The sequence below is a fragment of the Xyrauchen texanus genome, chromosome 7 (assembly GCF_025860055.1).
Source record: "Xyrauchen texanus isolate HMW12.3.18 chromosome 7, RBS_HiC_50CHRs, whole genome shotgun sequence".
In the NCBI taxonomy this organism is placed as follows: domain Eukaryota; kingdom Metazoa; phylum Chordata; class Actinopteri; order Cypriniformes; family Catostomidae; genus Xyrauchen; species Xyrauchen texanus.
The window spans coordinates 31,667,936-31,694,066 of record NC_068282.1 but is presented as its reverse complement, the minus strand read 5'-3'; the positions used below and the strand labels follow the sequence as shown (position 1 = coordinate 31,694,066).

The 26,131-nt window shown below is 40.9% G+C and overlaps 1 protein-coding gene and 1 long non-coding RNA gene across 4 annotated transcripts in view; one reads left to right on the top strand and one right to left on the bottom strand.

Annotated features, from left to right (window-relative positions):
• Positions 1 to 26,131, bottom strand: part of usp43a (ubiquitin specific peptidase 43a) — a 223,712-nt gene that overhangs the window by 113,889 nt on the left and 83,692 nt on the right. The window contains exon 3 of one of the 3 annotated variants that reach the window (XM_052129541.1): positions 25,595 to 25,692. The exons of the other annotated variants lie outside the window; for them this stretch is intronic. Within the exon in view, the coding sequence (XP_051985501.1) occupies positions 25,595 to 25,692 (98 nt within the window). The remainder of the gene's footprint in view (positions 1 to 25,594; positions 25,693 to 26,131) is intronic. 3 annotated transcript variants of the gene reach the window in all.
• On the top strand, positions 16,121 to 17,039 carry LOC127646091 (uncharacterized). Its single transcript, XR_007970877.1, has 3 exons — positions 16,121 to 16,461; positions 16,627 to 16,786; positions 16,872 to 17,039. It is a non-coding gene; the product is annotated as an uncharacterized LOC127646091 (long non-coding RNA).

The window sequence follows — 26,131 nt, the reverse complement described above, 5'->3', positions numbered from 1 at the left end:
AAGGATTTGTTCTGGTGCCTCCACATCCAACCAAAATGACATCTGTTGGGGCAAGTGAAAGGTCTGACAAAACACCAGTACTCAGCAATTGAGGTAAGATCTCGGAGCTCATAGTGCAAGCCATTGACCCACTGTCGAGCATTGCTTTCACCTCAACTTTTCCAACGATAGTCACTGTGGTGTAGAACAGATCATTATATGGCTGAAGTTTTTGTGTGTTTTGAAAGACAACTGTACATTTGGAACTAAACTCTTCACATACACTTTTATATACTGATTCCAGATCATAATCTATCAATGATGGGGGATCATCATTTGGCCATGCACTCACCCCCTCCACATGCAGGCCTATTCATTTCCCATATGTGGAACAGCATCAGATTCAGGTATCATATTGACAGCTGGGCAAGCTTTGGCTTTAGGACACTCTGCAAGTGCATGACCAGCTTTGTAACAAAGAAAACACAGGTGATTTGCTCTGCAGTGAAAATGGGTGGTGTGGCCAACATCTCCACACACCTCACATGGTAGAGTAGGCCTCACTCCATTTCTCTGTGACTTAAACTGATGTCGCACTGTCCCAGACTGGTTTCTTGATTGTCCATGCTCCAAGACACGTTCCAACATCGCTAAGATTCGTTCCATGGGCTCTTTAGACTGAGTTTGGGATAAAACAGATTCCTTTGTCTCAGTAGGCTGAACAGCAACCTCCTGTTTCAGAAGAGTAATTGCTGGGGACACTATAGGCATAGAGCTACATCGCTTCTCTCTACCATACTCTTCCAACCGTGCATGAACATTAGCTGCTGTCCATTGTTCCACAGGTCTGCACTTGAAAATTAGGGAAAGCTCTGGATCAGGACAATGTCTGATAAACATTACAGTGAGCTCACGGGACGGGTCGTCAATTTTCTTGTCCTGTCTCTTTAAACAGTCCTCAGCCATGTCCATTGCCCTATTTAGCCTCAGCCAATAATCAAAGGGGTTCTCACCAGCATGTGGAAGGGTGCCATAAAAATCAGCTAATAGCATGCTAGAAAAAGCTGTGTCACTAAAATGTTGTTTCAACAAATAAAAAATAGGACTCGGGCCTTTGCACAAATCAATAGAGGGGTTACTACGCAAGCCCACCCTCACAACTTCATGTGCCCTCCCCATAAGCCTACTCATGACTTCATCAGCTTGTTCTTCGATTGGCATCCTTGTTTTGCGCAAATATAACAGCACTATGGCTTCCCACTCATGTATTGTATATGGCTCAGCTCGAGCACCCCTAAAACAAACAGGTTCTTTGACTTCAGATTTTAGAACTCTGTTCAAAACAGATGAGTCTGCATTACATGAACTACACACTTTAGATTCTAAACAGGAAGCTATGCTCTCCCCAATAGAGCGTCCCATTCGTTCTACCATCCCAACTATTAATTCCATCGACTCATTCCCTTCTCTAAAACTTGGTTGTTTCAGTCCACCTTCACTGAACTGGGGTTGTGGAGGATTTGAATTGTCATTTACATATTGCACCATCTTGAAGGCAGACAATGGAGTAGATGTGACAGGAGGATAATCAAATCTGCCTCTCCCAACTGATGGCATAGGAGAAAACATGAGCAGACCTCTACCTCTCCCAAAACTGTTCCCTGACTCCATGTTCAATATTGACAATAGCAATGATGAATAAAAAGGATTACCCAAATAAAATAAAAAAATCTCCCCTTTCCTTGATATGTATCTTTTGTTGTTTTAGAACTACAGAAAGCACTTTGAGGAAGAAAAAAAATATATATCTTCAATTCTCAAAATATATTCTCACTTCAGAGTTCAACGTTCAGTGAAAATGTGTTTGTTAAAATTTCAGCCTGAACAATAAAACATTTCAATAACTCTGTCCTCAAAAATATTTTGTTTTTCAAAGTTCAATCCTCAAAAATATACAAAAGTTAAATCTTCAACTCTATTGTAAAATAAGTCAATGTTTCATTCAAATGGATACCACAATAACAACTTATGCTCCTCTCAGTGGTGAAACACGTTCATGTACTCCTCCTTGTGGTTAAAAGCGGTACTGCACCAAACAGCTTCTGGCGCGAACAGCTCTCGGCACCCACGGTACGAACTCCTCCGGAAACCTGCGATCATTTGTTTTAGCACGCTGCTTCCAGTGTCATTGTCAAGGCACCATTGTAACGGTTCCTAACTTCATATCTGCGTTGTGTGTAATAATAGAGACCAACACCATCTCACGCCTTGGGTGGATTATTTATTTCTGTTAAAACACATTCAAATGTGGTGATCAGTTTCACAGCATTCTTAAAGGTTCCACCACAAACACTCTCTTGACTGGCGTGAAAATTAATGACCTAACCGGAACCAGTTCTCAACACGACATCAGCCAATGAACAGAGAGTGCGGGTCGATTATAATTAAAGGCACATACACTTATAATAGACAAGGCAAGTGGAAACACCTTTTTAACCCTGTTACAGAGGCACCAAATCACTTTCCCGGACTTTCAGTTTCATCATACCACGGTGGTGGAATGACCTTCCCAACTCAATCCGTGAAGCTCTATCTTCAAAAAACGGCTAAAAACACATCTTTTCCAAAAGCACTTAACCGGTCACACACAAAAAAAAATAATTCTAATAATAATTATTATTATTTACATTTCTTGTTGCACTTAAGTCTGTTTTGTATACTATTCTAATGATAGTGAAACTTTGTAGTATGGCACTTTTCGTACCTCTGTCTCCTTAAGATGATTCGCTTATGTTTTCCTCTTTTGTAAGTCGCTTTGGATAAAAGCGTCTGCCAAATGAATAAATGTAAATGTAAATGTAGAGTTGCTGGCTGTATTACTTGCCCTGTGCAGATTCCTGTCGCTTATCCGTGTCAAGCACGTATTGATCCCCTCAGACAACAAAGTGACAGTAGTGTATATAAATCGCCAAGGCCGCATTCACTCTCGATGTATGTCAAAACTCACCCGCCATCTCCTCTTTTTGAGTCAGCAGCGGCTGAGGTCATCACTCATGTCCCGGGCAACCTCAACACCACAGCGGACGTGCTGTCATGGCAGATAATGCTTAGCGGAGAGTGGAGACTCCACCCTCAGGTGGTCCAGCTGATTTGGTGTTGATTCAGCAGAGCACAGGTAGATCTGTTTGCCTCCCAAGAATCCACCCATTGGCCGCTCTGGTACTCTCTGATGGAAGCCCCATCTCAGCACAGATGCGCTGGCATACAGCTGGCCCCGGGGGCTGCGCAAGTATGCATTTCCCCCAGTGAGCCTAGTTGCACAAGTCCTGTGCAAGGTCAGGGAATACAAGGAACAAGTCACTCTCGTGGCCCCTTACTGGCCCACTCGGGCTTGGCTCTCAGATCTCACGCTCCTCGTGACAGCACCTCCCTGTCTGCCTCCCAACCTCCACATCTGGCCCTTGGACGGGATGCGGAAGATCTAAGCGGTCTACTAAAAGCCATTGTAGACATGATCACTCAAGACAGAGCTCCCTCTACTAGGCAGCTTTACGCCCTAAAGTGCCGCTTATTCATAAATTGGTGTTCTTATCGATCTGAAGGGGGTCAGGTCGGTGCTCTCATTCCTGCAGGAGAGGCTGGAGGGGTGGCTGTCCATAGTGGCTCACCATGTCGCAGTGGAGTGGTAAGTTGTTAGGGAAGCACAACCTGATCATCAGGTGCCTTAGAGGTGCCTGGAGGCTGAACCCTCCTAGGCCATGCCTGTTCCCCTCATGGGATCTCTCTGTGGTCCTCTCTGGCCTTTGGAGAGCCCTGTTTGAGCCACTAGAAACAGTTGAACTAAAAGCCCTCTCCTTGAAGATGGCCCTCCTGATTGCGCTCACTTCCATCAAGAGGGTTAGAGACCTGCAAGCGTTCTCTGTCAGCGACACTTGCCTGGAGTTTGGTCAAGCAGATTCTCACGTCATCCTGAGACCCCGACTGGAATACGTGCCCATGGTTCCAATGACCCCCTTTAGGGATCAGGTAGTGAACCTGCAAGTGCTGCCCCGGGAGGAGGTAGACCCAGCGTTAGAGTTGCTGTGTCCGGTGCATGCTTTGTGCACCTATTTGGATCACACTCAGAGCTTTAGACGCTCTGAGCAGCTCTTTGTCTGCATTGGTGGACAGCAGAAAGGGAAAGCTGTCTCCAAACAGAGGCTTGCCCACTGGATTGTGGACACCATTGCGTTGGCCAACCAGACCCAGGCTGTGTCCGCCTCCTTGCGGGTATCAAGCACACTCTACGAGGAGTGTGGCATCCTCGTAGGCACTGTCCAATGGTACCTCTCTAGCAGACATCTGCAGAGGGGCGGGTTGGGCAACACCCAATACCTTCGCAAGATTTTACAATCTCCAGGTTGAGCCGGACCGAACACGTAGAATTCGGTAATACGGAATAGCTGGCCTGGTGTATTGGTTGGGCATAGCGCCTTTCCCCTCTCCTGAGGATAAGACGTGTGCTCTACTCACCCAGTCAAGTTCACAAGTCATGGACCCTGAATGTCCTACCTTCCTAGCCCTCTGTCTCCGAATCAGCAGAGGAGTTTTCAGCCATATCCACTGCAGGCACCGGGTTGCCTGTACTGGAACAGGTGCTCCACAGGTACTGATTACTCCGGTAATCCCATGATGTATTTTACGTGGTACGGTCCCCCTGCTGGTAGACCCGTGTCTCCTTTGGGCAGAGTTCCCTCTGTCCCCCGGCCTCTGTGTTTGTAGAGCTCCTCCCCGTCGAGGCAGGATCTAACATCACGCCACTTAAATATGTGGCTGGTTAGCCCATGTGACGTATTTGCCATATGTTAACCTCCCCTGTTGGGCAGGATGTGGTCTCCGCGGTGTCATTTCCCCCTGAGAGATTAGGATAGGAAAAGAACACCTTCCCTGATGCGTGTTATAGCGTTAGATTGCCTCAGCCGCATCTAACACACTATGGAGAGAAAACATAGAGAGAGAAAAGGCTGTGGCTGGTGCGGCCTGCTCCCATGCTAGTTACGTCGCTTCTACAGAACTACATGAAGTCTTTTGGGGCATTGGGGAAGGTTATGTACAGTCTGATGCACCTGCTATTTTTGCAGCAGCTTGCTTGCACCAGCATCAGCAGTCCATGTAACATGGTTCAGTGTTGTGGCGTTTTTAGATATGGACCCCTAGTGTCAATACATGAGTGAGTGACAGAAGGGGAATGTCTTGGTCCCTGATGGAGGGAACGAGACGTTGTGTCCCTCTTGCCACAACACTGTACTAGCCGCTGAATTGGCCGGGACCTTCTCTCGGCTCCTCAGCTCAGAACCTGTCTGAACAGATGCACACTTCCCTCCTTTTATACCTGTATGCCCGGGAGAGGGGCATGCAAATTCTGTTCACCAATTCTCATTGGCCTTTTCTCAAAGATAAGAGGTAACCGAGGCTCTCAAGAGAGACCCCTAGTGTCACTACATTGACACAACGTCTCGTTCTCTCCATCAGGGAACGGAGGTTATGACAGTAACCAAGACATTATCAACAGTTGATCATTAGTATTCGCTTGTCATAAATTTCCGATATAGCTTAATGATTGTGAACTGCTCTGCAACAGCTGGAAACACTGACAAGCCCCCGCGTGCTTGGAGAAATTACAATAGTGCTACATTTTCACTTTGAAGGACGCATCACATGCATTTATTTAATTAAATCGTATTCTTTTGAAGTTTGTTAACCACATTAGGTCATATAACAATTCCTGTCTTTCCGCCCACAAATTTAAGACATTTTTAAATAAAAATGAAGACGTTTGTTGTATAATTTAAGATATTTAAAGACTTTTTATGACCTTACATTTTTGGAAAACTGAATTTAAGACTTTTTAAGACTTTTTAAATATTCGTGGGAACACTGTGTCCAAATTATTGCATTAATGCATACGATTAATTCAAAAAGTTTAACGCACTAATTTTTCTTATTAGCGATTATTGCATTTACAGAAAATACAGAAAACTAGCATAAATGCTGGTTGGAAGGGCAGAACCTTTGCAATGTGTCCGCCGGGAGTCAATACACTGCCAACTCACACAGCAGTGATATGTGCTGCATCCGAATATCCATACTTCCCTACTATATAATATGACAATAACAGTATGCCAATGGAGTATGTATGTCCGAATAAAGCAGTAAGTGAGAAATACCCGGATGACCAACTATTCTAGATTACTAGACTAGTGAGATTCTGAAGTGCAGATCGAATGGACACTTTATGATCATAATCCCTCAGGAGCTGAGGCGACATCACTTTCAAAACGCTGGATTTAAAAAAAAGGTGGTAAATTTTGAGTTGGTCAGCTCTTCTCAACCGTAAGTGCTATATATACCAAGATAATTGTTCCCTGTGCTTAAATGGTGCTTGTTTAACAAAACAGTTTTCGAGGTTGTTGTTCTTATGTCATATATTCGGGTCACGAGACAATGCCCATGTACCCGGATGAAGTATGTCTGAAATCTATTCATACTACTCGCATGCATACCTAAAAGAATGTACAGTTTTTCCAGCAGATAAGTCTGTCCTTCATCAAAAACAGTACATACAGTGACAGTACATGGTTTCAGACGCAGCATTAGTGTCAGTGATAGAGAGAATGGGAAAGGAGCACTTAACGCTATTTGTTGGACAAAAGAAGCCTACATCGAACTTGTGACAAAAATCTATTTTTTTCAGCATAAGTAAGGCACATTTAATTACCTTAAAGTTAAGATTATGTTAGCATCAGGACATGTTACATGTTAGGTAGTGCATGAACAAAGACACAGCCTTTCCTGCGCCATACTTGAGTTGTTAAGCTGCACTAAATTACTAAGTGCCACTTAAAAGCAAGTGACTGACAGAGACATTGAGAAACTTGTCTGTGAGATATTCTGGTGAGCATGTCAGCGGAGCATGATGGGTTTGTTGGGTAAGGTGGAGTATCCCTGTTTCACCATTTCCTCAAAGTCAAATCATTCAGTAATGCACATAGTGATTGTCATTCTGTCCATAATTTAACAAAAGACAGCAAAACCTTATTGATCATGGCAGCTTTGATCTTAATACAATGATATTCTTTTATTCCTTTATTTTTTTACCCTTTGCACACTGTAAAACCAGATTTTTAAGTTTAATTAGGTAATATATAGATGACGAATTGGTACCTTTTCCTTTTGAGTTGCATTTGTGGGATATCTTTGTACTCTTTATTAGTGCAGCAAGTGGCACATAATATGTAAATTGAGCAAGCCATCAGTTTTAATTTTCATGTTGTTGTTTTTGATAAGATTAAAAGGATTTTGACACGTTCACTGACTCTGTGGCAAACTTTCTGTCAGTTCTTTAGAATTTGGGACATAGCTATTCTTCACTGCTAATGACCAAGCACAAACAGACTCTGCAGAGTTTTTTTTTCATTTTCTCTTATTGATAGCTGAAAGCATCTTAATAGTAGCCACAGTATTTTATGAACGCAAGGAGCAATGGCATGTTTAAAACTTGCATGACTGGCATTTCAATTCTGTGGTAATCTGCAGAGATTTTGACACAGTTCTGTGGGTGCAGATTTCATGTGGGACTGCTTATGACTCTTGATGTTACTCTCGTAGAACCTAGTCCATACATTAACAAAATTTACAATTTTCCTTTTCAGCCAAAGTCATGGTAATTATTTTACATATTGTTGGGAAATGCTGAGGCAAGCACCACTGTTTTTATTGTTCATACAGTTAAGAATTTTGTGAATCCGGCCCAAAGAATCATAGACACACAATGGTGGGGTCTTTTGACTTGGACCAGTAAGCAACTACATTGCAGGAACACCTAGCAACAATTTAACATGCCCTAGAAACTAGCCAGAACACCATAGAAACTGGTGATAACTTTTGAAAGGGCAAGCACCACTTATATTTTCTTTAGAAAATGTAAAAAAACATGTTTTACTCTTTTGGTGCCATGTTGGGTCATCACTTGATCTCCAAGGTAAAAATCTAGGTCCTGAAGGAAAACCATTTGGGAAACTCTGATTCAAACTGAACTAGCTCTTTTGTAGCTCCTTATGAAAGCTTGAGCAATACAAATCACCTCGGGAACCACTTATATCTGAAGAAGCAGTGAATATGCCTCCTCACCATTCAACCATAATGACAACGAAAACTCACATTGTGACATCAAGGTCAATTTCCTCTTATTAAAAACACAATGTTCTACTTGACCATTTCGTACAGAATAAGCTTATATTCCAAAGTTTCTATGAATTGTGTTAGTAGTGTAAGATTATATATGCAGAAGAATTGAAACAACATATATCTGGATCTAGGAAAAACCCAGCCTTTCAGTTTAGAATGTGTCAACGTCGTAAATCACAGGCCTTCACAAGAACCCCCACCCAGTTACACCAGGCTGTTCTGTGTAAGGTAACAAGGACCATCAGATTTGCACAACTCTAAGACATTTCATCTAAATATAGCCTTGCTAGATAATGCTGAAAATCACTTTGAACTGTGGTAACGTTTGTACCTGACAAATGAATGATTATAGACTGATGAAACTCTTTAACGCCATGGAAATCTAGGCCCGCGGACGGGCCCTTAAATGTACAAAATAAAAGTATGCGATAAACAAAACAGCTGTGTGTTACATTGGTACACATGCCACATATCTTTGGAAAGCTACATTTCTTGATTTTCTATTGATATAAACCATTTTAAGATACAATCACAACAGCAGGTACAATCTATATCTTTGTCAGACCACCAACATATAAACAACCAATAACAAAATTTAGGCAACTCACCTATGATGCCTCATAGTTGTACACTGAGCCATAACTTCCCGACAAAAACGGTGTTGTTTCATTGTCAAATGTCCAAATGATCAAATCAAGTAAAATGTTTAGTCCAAATCACAGTATTACATCAATAAATATCCACAGACTCTTGTTGCATCATTTCAAAGCACCTGGCAGCTGTGCCTAATCTTTCACATATTACCGGTAATAACTTCAGTTCAGATGTAAACATTTCCTATATCCGGTATCAAAATGGAAGCACGCACTCTGACCTTTCGATTGACACCTCATTTGACCCAATAGGAGCTTCCATGTCCTGTCCACAGCCTTCAATACCCAACCACCATCTGTGTCGAGTGTAAGGGCATACCCACTTTCCTTTGTTTACTGATCAAACCAATTACATTGAAGAGTGGAAATGACTGACGCATCGTATAGCCAATGAAATTCTGAAAACAGTGATATGTGGCTTAGTGGAACGATTAGAGGACGGCTCTGTTGTGTGTGTGCGCAAAGTTTCCTCGAGTTTACCCACTGCTGTGCGCCTCCGCGCGTAAATGCATGCAGAGCTGCTTTGGAACTGTTTACACATTTGGTGATTTAAATATGGTGAAATGGACGCGAAAAACAGGATTTTCACCCCAGGATGTGATATAAGAAGGCATTCATTGTCAAAATTCTGAGTTTGGAGATGAAATTTCTGAAAACAATACAGATGATTCAGAGGCAGAGGAAATATGGAGAGATGAGACATGGCTCTGGACAAGTAAGTGTTTTCTTGTGTTTATAACATATATTACTGTATATTCCGCATAAATAAGCTTTAGTTTGAATAATGAATACACATTTTGTAATTACCCTTTGTCGTGTGTTTCCTCAGTGAGTGTTTGAACCGTTTGTGCGTGTTTTTAGTTCATTGTTTGTTTCAGATCAATTGACATGCTATATAGATGTTTTGTATATTTACTGTAAATATATATATATATATATATATATATATATATATATATATATATATATATATATAGTAAATAAATCAATAAATATAAGTTGAAAATAAGAATATGTGTTGTGTTTGAGAGTCTATTTGTTACAATGCGGGGAGGTGGGGGAGGTGTAGGGCCATCTATTTGTTACAATGCTGAATTCATGGGGGAGGTGTAGGCCCATCTCTTTGTTCCATAGTACATTGGCAAAGTATACAGTATTTACAGTAAATATACATACAATAATACATATTTACACACTCGAAAAGAAAAACTAATATATATATATATATAGAATACAGAAAAGATGGAAAAGTTGTGTCTAGCTTTGTAAATTACATTTATTTATTATCCCCCACTCAGCAAGCGGCCACATAAAGTGGAGCAGCAGGACAGCACCTCATCAAGAGAGGAGGGCTTTCAGAGAGACACTTGCTGAGGAGCTGGCAGAGTTGGGGTCTCAATCCACAGCCAGACCCGTATCTCCTGCTCCACGAAGAGCACATCACAGGCCGTTGCACATCACCAAATCTTGCACCGCTGGTCGTCTGAAGTGCAGGCAGTGTCATGCAAAGACACCAGTGAAGTACTCTCCTGTGTTGTGCCTATGTGCTTTGTACACAAATGTGACTGCTACAATGACTGGCATGTTGCTAGAAACATGTACAATTTTATAATGGTTTGTAAATACTTTATGTAAAAATTAATGTAAATAGTTTGTTGTGTATTTTTTATATAAACAAATTGTCCACCATAGCACTAGTTTTGACTCTTTTATATGCACAACATTTAGTTTCAAGAAGGGAAAAGGCACTCTAATGTGTTTATGCATCAGTTACTCTGTGTCAGCAAAACTAATAGTGGATCTGGATATGGAATATGATAGCTCTAAGTGTCATCTTTCATTAGAGCCCAAAATTATGACTGTACGTTGAAGCGTTCAAAAGTTGCAGCCTTTTTGTCCTAGGTTACTAAAGTGTCCTTTTGGAGTATCCAAAAGGCACTTTTGTAAAACGCCTGGGTGTACCCTTAGAAAAACATGTGTAAAATATTCATTTTTTATGATATTGTTATAACATTTGAACTTGGACTAGGTAAGGATTCATGCTGTGATCCCATTGTGTTCTCAAGCTAATAGCTACAAGTTATAGTCATCTGCATGCATAACAAATTTCAGGCGGAAAAAAAAAACTTCTATTTCATTGTGTTCAAACTTCTATTACTCAGAATCAGTAGCACTTACAGTAATTCTGACTGCTGGAGAAAAAACTTCAGAGTGTCCCCTTTCAAATGTGACCAAAACCATGCATGTACTCCAAACGGTTCAAGAACAGCTTTAAATTTACTTTGGGTATGCCTTGATTAGGCGTTTTAGGCTAATTTTACAGGATTGGGAAGAGGTTAAAATGTGTGTAGCGATGTTCAATCACATATAATTGATAAATATATTCTTTCATTTTGTATAATTCATCTCATTCTACTAAGAATGGTAACTATAAGGCTTAACTTGATAAAATGCAATGATGTGTAAAACCAATATGATTTTGTACCCAGATATATTCATGTTTTGTTACTACACGTATAACAGTCATGAATAAATGTCAAGTTTAGTATGTAAGCGTTTGCTGGCGTATGCAGAGAAAGCTGATGAAAATGAATACCATGTCTCTTGTACCATTCTCAAGATATAAAAGCTTATGATTAAATATGCACTATTTTTGAGCGGGACATTTTGAAGAGTCTGAAACAAAGGACCATAATCCAACTGTCAGGAAAGACAGCCCAGTTGACCATTTGACTCTGAAAAGTCACTTCTGATTGGTGCAGGACACCTTTGGGGGATGCGGCCAATTTCAGTTCAAATAGTTTCAAACAGGAAGAACATACGCTCTTGCTCCATGTCGTTCTCTTTACTCTTCTCCTCTTGGTCTCTTCATCTCTCTCTTCATTCTTCTCCAGTCTCTTCTCTTCTGCTCTGCTGACTGCTCAGACTTCGCGCTGACTCTTCCATGCAATGTGAGATCCACGGAAGGAGTGAGAAGGCCTCGCTTCACAGCTAAAATCATCAGTCATACAGACAATAAATTCGGTCACACAGAGATCAAAACATTGACGGAACGAACTTTCGACACAGAACCAAGCCACAAAAAGAATGCAAGGAAACACCACAAAGACAAGCATGTACATCTCCAATATTGTGCATAAGGTACTGGTGTAATAATCAAATAATTTGGGTAATCCGATGTAGACTCAAAGAAGAATTAAATGGTTCTTAAGGTATTGTCAACAGACTCCGTAAAGTTCATTTTCAATGTACTAATCACTCTTTTCAACAACCTGTCTTATGAATATATGTGTTAGATTAGATTTATGTTTAGAATAGTAATAAAGTTTGTCTGTGTTCAAAGATGACTTGACTGTGGTATATTTCGATAAATAATCTCATCCCTGTTTCTACAAGATTTCACTTCAAAGTTGTACCTAAGTTCATGTGATATTATTTTCAATAAGCCATGAGATTAATATCACTCCAATAAGTGAATTAATCATAATTCACTTATTAAAGCTAATTCCTTACAGTAGAAATTGTGAGCTGATACAACTAGAAGTTGTACTACGATTTCAATGGTGGAGAATCTATTAAAGACAAATAATCTAGTTATTTGTTATTTATCTAATTTAGAATGGTTGTCGAATGCGATGTCGAATGAATGTTATACATTTCCTTACCTAATAAGGACAGTTTAATTTAGTTCATAGCTCACATATTTCGAGATTTCCCTTCTAAATTTAGCATACTAAATATCCTTACATGGGGGTAGAATGTGTGCAAATTACCCAACATAACTGACCATGTCTAAATTATATATGTAATACCCTACAGTAGAAAGCTCTCTCCAATCATTGTCTACTCAGTAGCTAAGGTCCATCAAGCTGATGAGATTGGCAGGTTACGAAAGCATTTGTTTGCCTTTACTCAGTCTACAGTTAAGGGACCTTGGCAGCCAGAAACTTTGACAACAAGCTGGCAGTAATGCAGGTGGAACTGGTTTTGTCCAAACAAAAGAGGCTATGGCCTCTATCCAGGCCTACATAGCTATCTTCTGAAAACAGCGTCTTAATCGGTTTACTCACTTTCATCACCAGGGAGACCAAAACACACTGTATGGAAAAATCATTGCAGTCAAAACAATCTAAAGAGCATGAGCAGGGACCAGCTTCAGGAAAAACCGAAGTCTGTTTTGAGTTTAAGATTATATTATTTTTTAAAACAACTCAGCTTCTGAATAAATCGACACACAGTTGATTAATCCTCCTGTTCAATACTTGAGCAAATGGGTTCCAAAACAGTTTTGTCCTCTGAACTTCTATGACCTGAATGACTAACATGAAGTACCCCTGATATTGTAATATAGCTAAACCTTTGAAATATAATACATTTTTGCATCTTCACACTATATTTTTCTTATTATTGTTATATTTTAATGAACCTTTATAACATCTATTCTTCTTATAAAATGCATAAATTGTATTTAATTTAATTAATTCCTATCCCAATCAGAGATTGCACTACATTCACAGTAGTAAATTGAAGTAACAAAGCCAGAGCTGTAGCAACTACTTAATATTTATATTTTTTAGGAAATTATAAATTAGCGAATATTTTAAGTTTAGGCAGCTGTGAGCTGTAAGAAGCCTATGTCAACCAGTCTGTTTGGCCATGAATAGAACCACCAAACAAGCGTTAAGAGTACAGGCCAAGAAGGTGCAGCTATCACCTCAGGATTACAGAGCAAATAATGTCAGGTTTAATGAAGGGTACATTGAAAACATGATTGCATTGTTGATGATTAAATAAATAACTTTGTATTAAAAAGAGCAATTTTTTCACTGTCAGTCAGTTGCATGAGAGCGTGCACTCTTGCTCTATTTCTTACTGATATATGCAGCAGGAACAGAGAGAGCCCAGATAGCAAAAAATGTCCGCACGGCTTCGTTTTGCCGCCGTCCCCAAGCTGTCGGCTATAGGTGCGTCTCACTGGCGGGGATGAAGCGTTTGCCGCCGAATTCGTCACGCCCATTTCCCAGATAGCAAAAAATGTCCGCACGGCTTCGTTTTGCCGCCGTCCCCAAGCTGTCGGCTATAGGTGCGTTCAGACGGCGGGCTGCCCGCTTCATTTTCTCTGGCGGTTGCCTCGCGGCAATCGACCGCGGCCGGCCGGTGGCAAGCCGCTTTGAAATACGAGGACAGCTTAGACTCTCAAAATCGACCAGCCATGTTGGCTATTATTATTTTTGCTCCAAAGCCATTAGGGTTTATAACAGATTCTTGACTCTTGATTCCATGATAAGGTAAGGTTTAGGAAATGACATTTAAATTACTTTGAAACTCTGAAGCGATTATACAGTAATATATGTAAAATATATTGAATTATTTATACACAGGTGAAAATTGTTTACATTTATTTGATTGATGCACATTGAGACAGGCACCAATAAACCAAAAATAATTCCTTTTTGTAAAACTTACTTGGCAATAAATATCTTTCTGATTCTGATTAGGTTTTAAAATAGATATTTAATACAGGGTATGAACAATTTAGCAGAATAAATTGATGAAGTTAGACTTTTCACCAATGCCTGTATCAGTGAACAGTGAAAGACATCTGCAACATCGCCAAAATATCGGGTAGCCTATACTTTAATTATTTTTTATTAATTTGCAACCATGGTGATATCTATCATAAACATGAAAATCCCTGTTTTGACGTGAAGGATAAACTCAATGAAAAAGCGAAATTATCCTCTGGTTTCACAGTTGCACAGAAATTTCGTTTATGTCTACATTTTTTCCAACCTCGATTTTATTTGTTATTTTACCTTTTACAGGTTTTGCAATTTGACCTGTACAAATGTTTAAGAAAGTGTTAAAGTCCCTGTAAAGGTAATACAAAAAATCTAAACACATTATAAATGTTAAAAATGTATTGCTAAAACACATGACAAAGACTGAACAGTGAAGTTCCGCTGTCGCCAAATCTGTTTCCGGTTTACTTGCGCGTCGCCCAAAATGTCTGTTTTTACTCGACGTCTCCAGAATCTTCCGAAAATACGCATCAGCGATGTTCATCGCATTGTTGATGCCTGGTCCCCTGCTCCGACAAGCAAGAGTGACAAGGGCTTTAAACTCTACATATCGAGTTATCTGCACAACTACAAGGGTAAGTATTTTAATCTAATGTGGTGTGCCGGCAGATAGCGGCTAAGCTAGTTCGCCACGTGTTCATTTTTAATGTAACATTAGTATAGAAGCTTGTTTTTTCTTAGTTTTAAAGCAGACTGTTTGTTAATTTTTGTGATAATTGTGATATCAATTATATTAACTTGGTCTCCTCTCAGTTTCTAATAAAGATCAGGACACCGGTGAAGTCACTGTCAGGGCATTGTGTTACAGGTCCATGAGAAAATCAGATAAACCTCACAGTTGAGTGTATGGTGAAGCTAGAATTAATAAGACCGCAGTTATAGGCTTGTTACTTTAATAGCCCGATGTTCCTGGGGACTCGGCTAAGGTTATTCATGATTAATGTAACTCAAATGAAAACAGTTATTGTAGGCAGGTAAGTTTCCCTAGCTGGTCCCTCTGTGTAAAATGCGTTCTTATTCAAGTTTTCAACTCAGTCATTCGTTTAAGATGCAATCTTGTGTTATAAGTATTAGGCTATCATGATTATACAGTGAGCAAGCTATATAAATAAGTATTTAATATAATAAGTGTAGAGCAACAACCGAGGGTGTAAGGTAAAGGCTGAATATTGTAGATTTATTACAATATGTTGCATGTTTGAATTAAAATACCTGTGGATATGCAGGAGCACACACTCTACAAAGGCCTGACTGGAGATTTGCCTGATCTATCCGTCCTTCAGGTGAGTAGGGATATAACAATAGCACATTTCACTGTACAGTATGATATATCAACCAAAATCTGTATACCAATATTTCATTTTCTTTTCCTCCCTTTTACAAACAAATATTCTGCTTCAAAGAAAAAAAATGAAATTGATGTTATCATAAGCGTTCTTCATTATGAACTTGTATGCCATGCATAACATACTGTGGATAGAAATTACAGAGAAAGTTACTGGTATGATAATTGTGGTTATATTATATTACTATTATATTTAGTGTATTGCTAATCAATATATTGTTACTTCCCAGATGACAGCTGCTCGCTTCAAGAGCAGGTGAAGCAAGTTGGGACAATGTTGAAGACATTTGCTCAGCACTGGGCAATCGGGTACAACTTGCAAACAACACCTGTGGTTGTTGGTTTAATTCCCACTGGGGCCACCTGTACATGTAGTAGACCTAGATATAAATGTCATAGTTTAGTATTTGAAGGTCCAGGACTGACTACTTTATTCTTTTATTCTGGGAACCCCTGTAGGTGCAGATCAAACCCTAATGCTGCGACGTCTTGGGAGTTTGGCGATGTTGTGCGTAGCATGGACGACAAAATGCTATGCTGCAACGTTTCAGTGCCAATGTGTCTGTTGGAGAGTTATCCCTGACAGGGGATCTGTTACTCCCCCCTAGACACCCAGGAACATTTGGCGTTGCTTGACAACAGTTTGAGGCAGGATAAAGAGCTCCAGCAACGATTTGTAAGTGTGCCGATTTCGTTTATAATGGTATAGGGTAATCTAAAAAGTACAATTAAGATCGTACACTGCATATTCTACAGTCTGAATCCACAGCCTGTCACATTTTAAATTTATGAGAAGCTTCAGAGAAATGTAATTTGTAACATGTTTTTTTTGTATTTTCAGCTTCGGTTTTTGGCAATCAAATGTGGGAGGGACCTAAAGACAACCGTGTGGCGAATGCTTCAGAGTATCTTCTCTAATCACCTTTCCATCAATACAACCTGGACTGGTGTAGGGGATAAAGCATGTTTTAGAGACATGTTCCTGAAGACCATTGTTCAAAGTAAGTTGGATATTTTTTTATATTTAAGTAGATGTGTATGACCTTATTCCATTCAAATGGAATGACAGATCTTTATTTTCTACAGGAGCCATCCGGAAGAACCCGGCAACACAGGATGCCACTGATGAGGCGATCCAGGTTAACGTTACGCGTTACCTGAAAGGAGCATCTGAACATGAAGGTGGAAAAAGGCGCCGCACAGCTGAGAGGGACCCACAGCCGACCCCTTAAACCTCGGCTGACTACTGACACCCCAGCATCACTGACAACTGGAACCCTTTCTTTATCCTGCAGTCAGTAACATCAAGACCCCTAAAGAAGCCTGCTAAAAGTGTCAGAATACACTCACCCAATCCACACTGTTCACTGTGGAAATTGCTCTTTTTTTTTTTTTTCTCTCGTGACCCTGCTTTGAGGGCAGCTCCTTGGATGAATATGGGATGGTTTGTCCTTTTATACAGGTGCACGAGGAATCACTGAAGATATGCCAATTTGCACTGCCTCATTCTGGGGGTCGGGGAAAACCGGTGATTCTTAGCCCACTACGCCACACAGTCCCCAACCTCTCCAGACATTCTGATTGGCTGTGTTCTCTACAGCCAGATTTTCTGCTGTTAATTATATTTATTCCCACTTGTTGTCATGTGTAAGTTGAATGTCAAAATGTATATTATACCTGCACATTCCTTGATACCAAAGATCTCAATTATTTCATATACAATTTGCTGCTTATTTCATTGTTACAGTGCTTAACTATTCTATTTTTAAATATAGCTTGTAAATCCTAGATTATACATCTAATACTTGATATTTGCACATTATCTGGTATCAAATATTCTACTTACCGTGACTTTAGTATTGGCTTATTTAATTCCGTCAGTGCTTAACAATTCTATTATAGTTTGTAAATCCTATTTCATACCTCTGATACTTGATATTGCACATTAACTAGTACCAAAAATTCTACTTTCATTCCATCACAGTGTTTAACTGTTATTCTATTGTTACATATAGCTTGTAAATCCTTGTGCCACAAGTCAGCATTGCAGTTATAATGGTATATTCTACTCCAGAGCTTTACTCTAAATTATTACCACTTAACCTATTGTTAGAAATGACTTGTAAATATGATGTTATACCTCAATTTATTTGGTATCCTGCACTTTCTTTGGTACCAAATATCCTCATTGCTTGTGTTTACTGGTAATTCTTTTCATCCCAGAGCTGACCTCTTTATATTATTAACAACTATTGCAGGTTTCCAATTTCTTTTTTTTTTAAAAAAACACTATTGTAACACTTACATGTTCTTTTGTGTGTGTATATATAATGTTTGTATTTTTCTGTTATTTATATTTCAGTGATATGACATCTTGTTTCAATGACAGTTACTGTACTTTGAAATGTGGAATTAAAACGCCAAATGGAAATTTGTCTGGTTTGATCAATCATTATTCTTGATAAACTGCATGCTATAAATATATATATATATATATATATATATATATATATATATATATATATATATACAATAAGCGCGCAGATCGCTCGAAAAAAGCGTTTGCCTCCGACGGTCCGCCTTCGATATAACGGCGGCGGAGCGGCGGCTGGCCAGCGGGCCGTCCGTGTATCGAAGGCGGCTGCCGCTTTTAAAAAGCGGCTGCCGCCGGCGGACCGCCGTCGAGCGTGTTTGCGATATCGCCATTCTGCCGCTTCTACTGCCGCCGGCGCACCGCCAGCGGACCGCCGACTTCTTGCTATCTGGGAGAGAGAGAGAGAGAGAGAGAGAGAGAGAGAGAGAGAGAGAGAGAGAGAGCGACCAACAGTGAAACATAATATACAAGAAAAAATTATTGGTTTAAGTTGCAGTCTTCCTTGGTTTTTCCCCCATTATTTGTCAATTGACGGACAACACTTGGAATTATCTGTCAATGTTTAAAAAAATCGGTAAATGATGGAAATATTTTCATATGCATCCTCATCTCTAACAATTTCTCATTGGCCTTTTCACGAAACCCAGAGGTTCGTAAACCCCCGTTTGTGAAACGTCTAGGTTACGGATGTAACCTCCGATCCCTGATGGAGGGAATGAGACGTTGTGTCGAAGAAGTGACACTAGGGGTCTCTCTTGAGAGCCTTTTGCATCTCTGATCTATGAGAAAAGGCCAATAAGAAATTGGCAGACAGAATTTGCATGTCACGCCCCCGGACATACGGGTATAAAGGGAGGGAAATGCATCAGTTTCATTCCCAGTTTTCCTATTCTTTCAGGGGGGAAAGTCCCTGCGGAGACCAAAACTGCCCAGACTGGGGGAGGTAAAGAGTGGTGAAATACATCACATGGGCTTTTAGGTCACATGTAGAGAATGGTGCAGTGGTAGATCCAACCTCATTGGGAGGGAGGCGTTGCTACAAACACGGCGGCGGGGGGTCAGTGAGGACTGCCCAACGGAGACGCGGGTCCGCTCGCAATGAGACCGAACTGCGGAAAATACACACAGTGGGAAAACTCCACATGGGAGCCCAGTCTGTGGAGCACCTATTCAGTACAAAAAAAGTTAAGAAGTACAGCCAACAACTCTAGGCAATTGATGTGCCAGTGCAGTAGGGCCCCTTTCCAATGGCCCACGGCTGCGTGCCTGTTGCACACGGTGCCCCAACCCAATTTGGAGGCGTCTGTGGTGACCAGGATGCGTCGGGACACCTGCTGCAAGGGTACTCCTGTCTGTAGAAAGCAGAGGTCTGTCCAGGGTTTGAAAGTTTGGCGGTAGGCAGGGGTGATGAACACACGGTCTCTGGACTCGAGTCTGGAACCAGTGCTGAAGCGGTCTCATATGCATCAACCCCAGTGGCGCGACTGCCGTGGAGGACGCCATATACCATAGGAGCCTCTGGAAATGTTTTAAGGAGACCGTCGTACCCGGCCTGAACACGGTGAGGCATTTCAGCACTGACTGCACGTGCACGTTGGTGAGGCACGCTAATATTGAGACTGAGTCTAACTCCATGCCAAGAAAAGAGATGCTATGAACCGGGGTGAGCTTTCTCTTTTCTCAGTTGACCTGAAACCCTATGTGGGCACATAGTAACTCTCGAGAGTGGGCCAGAATGAGTCGTCGAGGTAGTTGAGAATGCGGATGCCTGCTTCCCGAAGCGGGGCAAGGGCTGCCTCTGCGACCTTCGTGAAGACGCAAAGGGACAGGGACTTGCCGAAGGGGAGTACCTTGTACTGATATGCCTGGCCGTCAAACGCGAACCGTAGAAAGGGTCGATTTCGAGGCAATATAGAGACAAGGAAATAGCTGTTCTTCAGGTCTACCACTGCGAACCAATCTAGATGCCAGACGCAAGTTAGAATGTGTCTTTCCTAAACCATGAGAGTGGCCATCGCCTGCCCGAGTGACCGCGCTGTGACCTTCGTGGCCCTGAGGGCGAGGTCGGTCACTGAGCGCAGTTCCTGCAGCACGTCGGGATTAGGACTACCCAAGCGCAGATCTTTAAGGGCCTTGACCTGGTGGACTTGCAGGAGGTCAGTGAAGACATCATCCTACAGGCCTTGGAGGGGAGCAGAGGGCAACCCCACCAGGTGGCAGCGTTCTCGGGGCACAGGTGGATCACAGCCGCTCTGTCCACCTGGGGGACCGCCGTATACCCGTGGGCCATACCGCCGTAAAGGGTAGTGAGAGTGGATGAGCGAGAGGCACAGTGATGGGTGGAGAAGGGTGTCCTCCACGAACTTGTCAGCCCATCATGCACTTCCGGGAAGAAAGGGACCAGGGGGGTGGGGGGCGATTTTGAGCGGCGCACAGACCCGAGGAACCAATCATCCAGCTGCGAAGGCTGTGGGGAGGATGGAGGGTTCCAGTCCAGCCCCACGCTGACAGCGACCCGGGCAAGCATGTCGGATATCTGGGTGTCAGCCTCAGACTGGGTGTGCTGGCCCGAAGGCGGCAGCCCAGTCGATGCATCGGCGAGCTCATCCGGCTCGGGGGGCTCAAGAGGATAAGCAGGCTGGCCGTGAGGCGAGCCACAGTTGCCTCGAGCCCGGACGGAAGTCAACGAGCGTGTCGGGCGAAACCGCACCCGCTGCCATCCCCAAATCGCCCTCAATCCTGTGGGAAGTAGGAGCGACGCTGGGGGTGGCTGGAGTGGCGTTCCTTCTAAGGAAGGAAAGCCACGATCGCAACGTTGCCATGGTCATGTTCTCGCAGTGAGAACATGAGCCATCCACAAACGGTGCCTCAGTGTGATCGCTGCCCAGACACACGAGACAGCGCCTGTGGCCGTCAGGAGCGGAGAGCACTCTACCGCATCCAGGAACTACACAGGGGCGGAAGGGCATCTTTATAGACGCGTCCTGAAAAGGACGTTCAACGCCAGCTGTGTATATGCTCTTTTAGAGAAAATAACACTTTTAGAGAAATAAACTCTTTTACTGCGCTGTCGAAGCACCCAGGGGCAAAGCTGCACTGCCATACAGAGAAGGAGAAAGCCACTGATATGCACCGTAGATCCAACCGCAATTGCTTGGATAAGAAATTGTTTGACCAGTATATATATATATATAAACACTTGACTGAAATGTTTCTCAAGATCTTAAAAATCTTTTGAATCTGAAGGCGTATGCTTAAATGTTTGAAATTAGTTTTGTAGATAAAAATATAATTGTGTCACCACATTAATTAATTTCATTATAATACTAAAATGTTATTTTAAAAAAAGTGGACCAAATAATAAAGAAAAGAAGACAATAAGTGCTCAACATATATGGGAACTCTTCAATACTGTTTAATAAGCATCCCAAGGTGATACCTCAAGAAGTTGGTTGAGAAAATGTCAATAGTACATATCTGCTAATTCTAGGCAAAGGGTACTTTGAAGATACTAAAATATAACACAGTTTTTATTTATTTTGGATTTTGTTTAGTCACAATATAATTCCCATAGTTCCATTTATGTTATTTAATAGTTTTGATGGCTTTACTATTATTCTAAAATGTGAAGAAAAACCCCCCAATTCTAATAAAGAATGAGTAAGTGTTTCAAACTTTTGTCCGGTAGTGTATATTGTGGTTTCTTACATGTACCATGTTGATTATGAGGTGACTGTGTGCCGCTATAAACAAAATACATTTTCTCTCAAACAGAGGTTTTTAAGGTTAATGCTCTATAGAGTTTTAAATCAACAAAACCTACCTCCCTAACCTAAACCTAAACCTAACCGATAACGTCATTAAAAGAGTGACATGAAAAATAAATTGCGGAAGCAACCAGATCTTTTTGAGGTGCTTTTATGACAATTTTGGCTCACGTGTCAACTTGCATACTTTTTAGAACTCATGCTCTGACCCTTTGCATCGCAAGTGAGCTTATGCAAAATGAGTTAATGCGCAATTTGATCGCACTCAAACAACCTTGTATATGTTATTGGTTATTTACAGCATACTTTAAAACATGTTGCCTTATAAGTAATGCAATATAGTAAAAGTGTTTCGATTTCAAAAGATAGAATTGTGTGAAGAACAGGGTAAAAAGTAAATGTTTATTAATGAATAAACTAATAACTAATAATCTACAATTTTACTGGTGATTTTTGTGAAAGCGAATAAAATTAATTGTAGTAGCACCTCTAATATTCATTTTACCATAGGAAAGTGCCATGATGCGTACTGTACCAGGTGTCACGTAAAAATAATTTTACAAAAATACAAGTTTGGGGGCCTGGGTAGCTCAGCAAGTAATGACTACCTGACTACCACACCTGGAGTTGCAAGTTCAAATCCAGGACGTGCTGAGTGACTCCAGTCAGGCTTACTAAGCAACCAATTGGCCTGTTTTTTAGGGTGGGTAGAGTCACGTTGGGTTAACCTCCTCATGGTTGCTATAATGTGGTTCTCGCTCTCGGTGGGGTGCATGGTGAGTTGTGCATGAAGCCTCCAAACGTGCTACGTCTACATTACGCGCTCAACAAACCATGTGATAAGATGCGCAGATAGACAGTCTCACGCCCGTTTCACACATACTCGTTTGCAGTGCGTATGCGGTGGGTATGCAGTGCGTATTTTTTTCCGTACCCATGTTAACAGGTTAGAGCTTTTACACTGCACGCGGATGCAGTCCGTCGATCCGTTCCAGTTGCGGTGCGTATACAGCAGTGCAGCGATGGTTTACGGACCGAGTCTATTTTTGCTGTGTTGCACCGCACTGAATTAAAGTGGCAGCGCATTGGTCACATTAAAATAGACATAGATTGTCAAGAAACTGTAATAATTTCATCATATACGCATAATTACAGTTAATGTGTTCTACAGTTACTAAATTACAGGGTCAATTTAGGCACACGGAGTATGTGTGAAATGGGCGTCAGATGCAGAGGCAACTGAGATTCGTCCATCGCCACCCGGATTGAGTCACTAAACCACCACAAAGACTTTGAGTGTATTGGGAATTGGGCATTCCAAATTGAATTATTTCAATTATTTTGAAAACCAGCACAGGCAATGTCTATTGCACAATTTTCTCAAGATGGATTGACTGTAATCACAAACAATTACTGAAAGCACATAACCATACTTCCTGTGTTAGTCTTGGTAGTAAAGAATCTGAAATTTTATTCTTTCTGTTTTCAAAATTTGAGTAACCAGCAAGGTAATGGAATCACAAAATGAAGCGGTGAAATCAAGAACTCACTGAGAAACGGAAGCTTCTCTCTCGATCAAAGAAAATTGCTGAGTCGACCTCTACCTGCCTTACTGCTTTCAGAAAAGTACTGAGAGCTGGGGGATAAATCAACTCTCATGCAGATTTAGTTGAAGAAGGTGGGGTATTTATAAAGAGTAATGATACTTTAGAGTGTTTAGCATTGGGGAAAACATAATTAGACCTAATCAAATAACTCCTGCTCACTTGAAAACACATTATCCAATATTTGCATATTGCTCGCATCTGCAGAAGCAGAAATGCTGTTGGCAAGAAGGTCTTTGTCACAGCAAAAATAGGTGAATAGTATGTTTTTGTAATATTCCCTACAGTGGAGTGTGATTTTATTGTGAATTACATAATCATTTTCACTCTGCAGGAAGTTCCGGCACAGATGTTTTAACAGCCCTGCAGCCTAAGGGAGATCATGAATAGCCTGAGGCCTGCTGTTTTCCAGAGTGCTCAAACAGCATGCACTTTCAGATGAGCCGATTTGTATGAGGGGAGACCATATAGAGACTACACTGAGACAACTGTATATAGTAATTTTCACTTATTGATGGATGTGTTAACAATCCTTAACTATAAGAACATACTGTAATTTTTAGAACTCAAAATGAACTCCTTAATACAAAAAGAGCATTTATTTAAACCAAGCTTCAAAAATGTCTCATTGGTTTTTCCCTACTTTGTGACATCATAAAGATAAATACATCAGCACATGAATGCCTCTACAGCAAGACATCAACTCCTACATCATCACACCCTTGGTCCGCCCACTGGTGTTCAATCAGAAATGTGAAGAGGAGAGAACAAGACAGATGGGCCAAATATTCCTACACACCAAAGTGGACTTACAAAGGACACCTTCATTTGCCCATCTGGACTATGTTTAAACGTTTTTCTATATAAACATGCAATAGACGAACTGCTTCAACTGTTATCATGCATTTTTTTTTAAATGCAATGTTAAGTTATAACTCTTAAAAGGAGACTGCTATTCTGCGTCTTGATTTTTGGAGTATAAACGCATCCTGGACAAATTTTTGGCACCCATCTGGGCTATTTTTAATTGTTGGTAAATGTAAACATAAACTAAATGGATGTCTTTGAAAATGTTGATGCACTTCCGCCATTATGAACTGCAATTTAAGAGTGGTATATATTTAGCTTTTAATAACGCATCTGTTCTGCTCCATTCCATTGCTGCCGCTGGCTGGAAGAACTGTGTCATGTCCAGAGTAAACAGACGATGGAAGATGTGAGATGTCATGCCTGTGAAGACAAACTGTGTCACGTCCAGAGTAAACAGACGATGGAAGATGTGAGATGTCGTGCCTGTGAAGACCAGCATCTCTGCTTTGGCCTCTGTTAAAGCATCTTAACATCAGGAAATATGAGAAGTTAAAAATACTATTGTACCCAACCACAAAAAACTTACGTAACCAATTCCAAAAATGTATGTTTAATTTGTTATGACGGTTTGATTTCTATAGTTTATGGTGCTGCTGTGCTTGAGTGAACATTTAACATTCAGATGCAATGTGGTGTGCATTATGTGTAAACCGTGAAATTTAGTTTTTTATTGTTGTGGAGCTGGTTCATTTTCTTCTGATTGAGTTTAAAATATGACTGTATTCGTGGGGCTACACAATTTTAGCCAATAATAAATGGCCGTTTAAATAGAAGTTTAAAGGTGACACTGATGTATAAACCAAGCTTTTCAGACAGAGGGCCAAAGGGCAACATCCACACTAATATGTTTTCGTTTGAAAATGCATATTTTTCTCTACGTTTTGGTCTTCTGTCCATGCTAAGACAGCGTTTTTTGACAGCAAAAACTGAGCTTTTTGAAAATGCTCTCCCGAGTAGATAAATTTGAAAATGCTGTGTTGTTGTTAGGTCAGAGAAGATGGAGATATCTGAAAACAATGGCATATTTGATGTCATGTGACGCAGTCATGTGATCCATTCAACCCAAAACAATCAAAATGGCAGCCCACATTGTTGCGCCGTTATTGTTCCTCATATTCACTTTGAGGGCATTGTTAGAGAGAAATATAAATTATACAGATTTGATTTTAAATTAAAGACTAAAGGGTTTCTAACCTGTATTGAGCTTGGAAGTGCTCCTGAACAAAACTGTGTCGAGTTCCAGGCTGCTGTGTGCTCACTGGAACTGAACTCTCCTCCACCTCCACAAGACCCTAAGAGGAGCAAAGGATAAAGAATGAATGAAACAAATGATGTTCAGCAGATATTTAGACTCTGTTTAGGATGTGTAACTATAATTTATGCAGGATCGATTAGACAGAGATATATTTGAGATATAATAAAAGCATGTCATTGACTGTTGTAGATTGTAGAATTCACTTACATTATATTTCAGAAAGCTGAGTTTAGCAGTTTGTCTTTTGGCCCAGATTTATTTGGGCTTTGTTTCTAAACTTTTCCTTTCCTCCTCTTATGTGCAAATTTCAGCCCTGGGTTACTTTGTTTTATGTTTTTAGAACTTTTTCTGAGTCAAAATTTTTTTGACTGCCTCTTTGGACACCCTGTCCAAAGTATAATACTAGTCAACAAAAAGAGAAAGAAACTAAAAATTTGCCAATACAAGGAGAGCATAGGAAAAAAGTAGTCTTGATA